The 5,219-nt window shown below is 41.6% G+C and overlaps 1 protein-coding gene across 1 annotated transcript; it reads left to right on the top strand.

Moving 5' to 3' along the window:
• Positions 1–1,289: 1,289 nt before the first annotated feature.
• On the top strand, positions 1,290–4,864 carry LOC143438268 (CD209 antigen-like protein A). Its single transcript, XM_076923958.1, has 4 exons — positions 1,290–1,350; positions 2,894–2,977; positions 3,957–4,108; positions 4,739–4,864. Exons 1-4 carry the CDS (start codon positions 1,290–1,292, stop codon positions 4,862–4,864), a joined length of 423 nt encoding a protein of 140 aa, XP_076780073.1.
• Positions 4,865–5,219: the final 355 nt, after the last annotated feature.

Below are 5,219 nucleotides of genomic sequence, written 5' to 3'. Positions count from 1 at the left end.
TTCCCTCTATCTCCCTGAAAATCCAGGAACTGGTCCATTTCATCTATGTTTAATCTTCAGGCTCCTTCCTGTAGCTCATGTGGTAACAGTCACCACTTCTCTTTTTCCTCTTCCTGGTTGAATGTAGATTTGAGGAGTGACAAAAGATTGTTGGCAAAGAAAGACTGTGCTCTCCAGAATTCTGCATATTGGTGGACAGCAGTGAAGATGAGCATATGCACCACGCACAGGGACAAACATCTGTGTTACTTGGGTGAGGCTAAACTAAGACCTAGGAAGCTTAGGGTTGAGCGAGAGGGGCAGGTCATGACTCAGCATTCTCAGGCTCTAATGGATGCTCTAACTATTCTCTGAAGGAGCTTGTAAATAAGGAGTAGCCTTTGTAAGAATCTTTGAACCAGGCTTTTTAAGTTACACAAGGATTAAGAGGGAATTGATGAGGGAATAGAAGAGGTAGTCCTTAGTCATAGGGGCAGGGAGACTGGTATAATAAATACTTGGTTTCTAGGAAGATTAGGGCTTTGAGTCTATTTCTAATGTCTGGGGAATGGAGGATGTAAAGTTGGAAACAGGGTCATGAGGAGATGAACATTTGAGGACTTGACTCCTGAACATGGAAAGGTAGAGGATGGAAACTAGAGTCCTGAGTCCTAAGAACATGAATTTCTGAAAACCTGAAATCCCATGACCTGAGAAATTGATTGTCTCTAGGTTCTTGATTTTCAAATGATGAAGGCCAGGGTCAGGATTCCTTGCTCCTAATGAGGAGGAGGTTGAATAATTGACTTCTGGGTCTTAGACAGGTGAAAAGTGAGTTGGTTCTCCTATTCTTTGGAAGTGAGGCATGTGTTAGGTGAGGTGAATACTGGCAAACAGGAATCCTCAATCTTGTGGGGCAAGGGTGGGTACAGAATGCCTGAGACTTGAAATAGAGTTGGGGTCTGAAGTCTTGATTCTGTGGATGTGGCATCTGGGAACTGAATTCCTGGTTCTTGGTGTACTAGGGACTAAACATATTGCCTATTTGGTTCCAGAGAGGTGAACACTGGAGGATAGAAATGCGGGATCTTGAGATAGCTGAGGCTGGAAACAGATTTCTTTTGCTCATTTAGTGGATTATGAACAAGAAAACCTAAGCTGTGGGAGAATGATGTCTATCTGTCATCCTGTATTCAGAAAAAAAGAAGACACTAGACTATTCCTGGTTTAGAGTGTCATAGGAACCTTGGGCTGCTGAAACACTCAACTTCCTTTCCTCAGGGTATCAGGAATGTGAGCATTTCATCACTATGCTGCAGCTCATCTCCATTGTGCTCTTGGCTGGTCTCCTCATGGCTATCCTTGTCAAAGGTCAGAAAACTGTAATGCTAGAGCTTCCTGCTCTAGCCTCCTGCATATGGGTGGAGGTGATTCTGAAGCTGGGACTGTGGTCTTACATGCCTTCTAGGAACTAGCCACTGGTTCTTTCAAGACTCTTGTTTGGCAAGAAGGAAGCAGTTTCAAGGAGATGGTCTGACTCATTTACCCTTGTCACCATACTTCCCTGGGCATCAGGATTCCTCATCTTCAAATGAGATAGAATCAAATAAGATGTTGCAACTTGGACATGATGTTCCTGGGAACCCAGCACATATTAGTTATATCTTGGTCTGCCCTGTCTTTACAATTTATTTGTGAATTCCACACATGAACAAAATGTTGTGGTCAATTCCATTACCTCCTCCTTGTCTTTGAGTTCCTCCCCTCTTCTCCACCACTCTTTTTCCCTCCCAGCTTCATGGGCTTCTTCATTTTTATAATCCACTGAGTACACTTCGAGCTGTCTATGTACATGGATTTAAAACCATTTACTGGAGCCTGGGTAGTCTCCTGGGGCAAAAGAACAGTGATCCTTCCTCCATCCTTCCCTCTCTCCATCCCAGTTGCCTTTTCCCAGCAGTTTCAGTTGCTGTTACTCAGCTAGTTGAGGCTTCCTGTGCCCATTCTCCATCTGTGTTGTGATTTTGTCTAGTTTGAGCTTCTGCAGGTTTGAGCTGCAGTCACAACACTGTGGGGTCCAGGAAACACTGTTTTGCAGCAGTCCTCTGCTGCCTATGACTCTTACAATCTTTCTACCCCAATGTTCATCATGATCCCTGAGGTTCAGGGGGAGGGCTTATGTTAGAGATGTCTCATCTTTGTCTAAGCTCTCCACAGGATTTTATTATATGTTCATTGAATAGTTCTGGGTCTCTATGTCAATTAAAACTTACTACAATAAGAAGCTTTCTTAATAAAGATTGAGAATTTCTGATCACCTAAAGCCTGGATCTCACAGCCTGACCAAATCAGACCTAATACCTAGTCTCTGTGTGTCTGTGTCTGTCTGTCTGTCTGTCTCTCTCTCTCTCTCTCCCTCTCTTTCTCAGAGCTAAGAAGCATCTGTATGTGGCTTGTCAGCCTCCTGAGTTATGACACCCTGCTTCTATGTGCTCTTTGTCAAGCATGCTCTGCTGAACAGATCATGTGGTATGAAACTTCTTGTGCCTCCCTGAAAGTATAAAAAATTCAGCTTTTTCTCTTGTTTGGAGGAACATCTCTGGGAGCTCCTGTGGCCTAGCCCCATGACAATCCAGTCATGACAGCTAGCTCTCTGACTTTTACGTGAAGCTCTTTTCCAGGTATTAAGGGGAAGCCTCTTTAGCTTTAATGTCCCATTTTATCTTTTTAAAATTACAATTGTGTTTTCCTTATAAAGGCTTTCCAAACTAGAGGTTTGGTCATAGTCTTGAAGCAATTTAAATAAAGCTAACCCCTGAAGGATGATTATGTGTCATCTCCTTTCCTGAACCAATGCTTCCTTTTTCATAGATTCATCAACATTTAGTGTTTTCATTGTCTTTTCTTCACATAGGCTCTGGGGTTTCTAAATACCAAGAACATGATCTGGAAAAGCAACACATCCTCCAGAAACTGGACCAGCTAAAGGCTGGACTAGGTAAGTGACCAGAAAGTGGATCTCCAAGAGCATGGAAGGGTTTCCACAGGGGATGAGATAACTTAAGAGACTGGGCATCCAGTTCCTCAGTTTCCACATCTGTTGAATGAGAACACAGATTAACATTTAAAATGGCACTTACTAGACACACTGGGACATACACACAGAAGACATTCAATGAACCCGGACTCCTAATGTCTGTTCTGACATATAAAGTCTCTGCTATTATCTGTATATAAGAGTTGGGACCCAGGTCACCTGGATCATCTTGGAGGGAACAGAGTCAGGAAGTTAAGAGAAAAATAACTGTCCTGGGGAGATAGTCCAGTGAATAAAGTACTTAATGTACAAACATGAGGACCTGAATTTGGATCTGTCACACCAGAGAGAATTTGGACATAGCTACACATGCCCTAACACAACAGTGGTGGGGTACAGGCATAACCCAGGGCACACTTACTAGTTTAGCCAAAACTGGGAGCACTAGGTTCAAAGAGAACAAGTCTCAAAAGTAAGAAAAAATGTAAGATATTGTCTCCATAGACCAAATAATCAAAATAAAATAAATATATTTCTAATTAAAATTTTAGTTAAAATATTATTACATAATTTCCCTCCCGCCCTATAGCAGCCTTCCTATTCTATGCACCCACAACTCTCTCAAATTTATAGCCTTTTAAATTTCATTTTTGTTGTTTCATATACATAAGAGTTTAAAAAAATGAGAGTGATGGGTGAAAATCTCCAACATCCATTCTGGCCTCCACTTGCACACACACAGAACAGTGCACAAACAAACACGTGTGCACATGTATGAACAAAACACATACAAGAAAAAAATCAAGGAGTGTATAATGAAATGTTTCCCCTTGTGCAGTTTCAAGGATGGAAGAGGGCCAAATCTCAGGGACTTTAAAGGCTGAACTGATACAGGTACATTGAGAACTTTGAATATCCACCTGACTCACTCCACCAACAGACCACCTATGTCGCCACTGCCCCTGGGACTGGACCCTCTTCCAAGGAAACTGTTACTTATTCTCCACATTCCAAAAGAATTGGAAGGAATCTGTTACTGCCCGCAAAAACATGGGAGCCCAACTAGTTGTCATAAAAAGTAATGAGGGGCAGGTATGTTGAGCTGGGCTTTTTTATTCTATATACATGAACTCTAGCTATATAAAATTCTTATAAGGTATTTTTTACTACACTTGAAGAGGTAGAATTGTACATTCAGATAAATACAAAGTGGGAACATGGATGCATGTATTAGGGAACATTTAATATGAAGGGGAATCTTTTGGAGTGCTGACCAGAGTTTAACATGCACTTCCATTGGTGTTAAATGTCCTGATTTGGGGCCCATGGGATGAGTTGATGGGTAATAGTGCTATCTAAGAAGCCCAGGAATCTGGAACTCACAGACTAGGAATACAACCAATTCTTGTCCTCTTACACACACACACACACACACACACACACACACACACACACACACACACATACACACGAAGTTTATTATTCTGAGAAGAAAATTCCTGATGAAATCTTCAAAACCTAGGAATCACCAGACTCTTGTAAGTTTGGGACGCTGGAAGCAAGTTTCCCATCTCATTATTTTAGTTAAACAAAGCATGTGAGACAAAGACAGATGCCAAAAATTAAGATCTATCAAGTCACACCACACACTGCTTCTACATTCTCCATCCCAGAGAGAGCTTTTGTGATATCTGGCCTGCTCTTTGGGGTTTTCAATTTCAGGAACCCAACAACGACTATGGCAATGAAGATTGTGCAGTAATTTCAAATGATGGATGGAATGATATCTCATGTTTAGCTATGTCATTTTGGATCTGCAAGAAACCTGTATCGCCTTGCTCTACGTGAAATCTGTTCATCGCCATAGTCTACAAACGGGGCCATTTATCATCTAGTTGAACTTTAAGCATGTTCATTTTAGTTCCTTCTATATTTCTATGTGTACTTGGGTCTCAAATATAGATCTGAATTCTAATTTTCCAGACACCTTGTCTTTAAACACGTGGGCCACTGCTCTGCCCTCTCCTGTGCAAATTGCTTACATTGGGTTGAGGTTGGAATGTTTCTCCATGTTTTCATCTTTCTTCCTGAATTAATTTCTGGATTGCTTATCACTTGGGGAACTTTTAGAATGTCCCCTGTAAGTTTACATATTTGAATACTTCGTCCCCAGTAGGTGGTGCTACTTGAAGGGGGCTATGCA

The sequence above is a fragment of the Arvicanthis niloticus genome, chromosome 24, assembly GCF_011762505.2.
Source record: "Arvicanthis niloticus isolate mArvNil1 chromosome 24, mArvNil1.pat.X, whole genome shotgun sequence".
NCBI lineage: Eukaryota > Metazoa > Chordata > Mammalia > Rodentia > Muridae > Arvicanthis > Arvicanthis niloticus.
Note: the sequence above shows the minus strand (reverse complement) of the source record. Positions and strands in the feature narration are given on the sequence as shown.

What these genes read in the sequence shown, in the direction of transcription:
- LOC143438268 (XM_076923958.1), top strand. Translation starts at nt 1,290, where the DNA reads ATGCTGCAGCTCATCTCCATTGTGCTCTTGGCTGGTCTCCTCATGGCT. An exon ending in CCAGCTAAAGGCTGGACTAG is followed by an intron (nt 2,978 to 3,956) that starts GTAAGTGACCAG and finishes CTCCACCAACAG; the next exon opens with ACCACCTATGTCGCCACTGC. An exon ending in TAAAAAGTAATGAGGGGCAG is followed by an intron (nt 4,109 to 4,738) that starts GTATGTTGAGCT and finishes TTTCAATTTCAG; the next exon opens with GAACCCAACAACGACTATGG.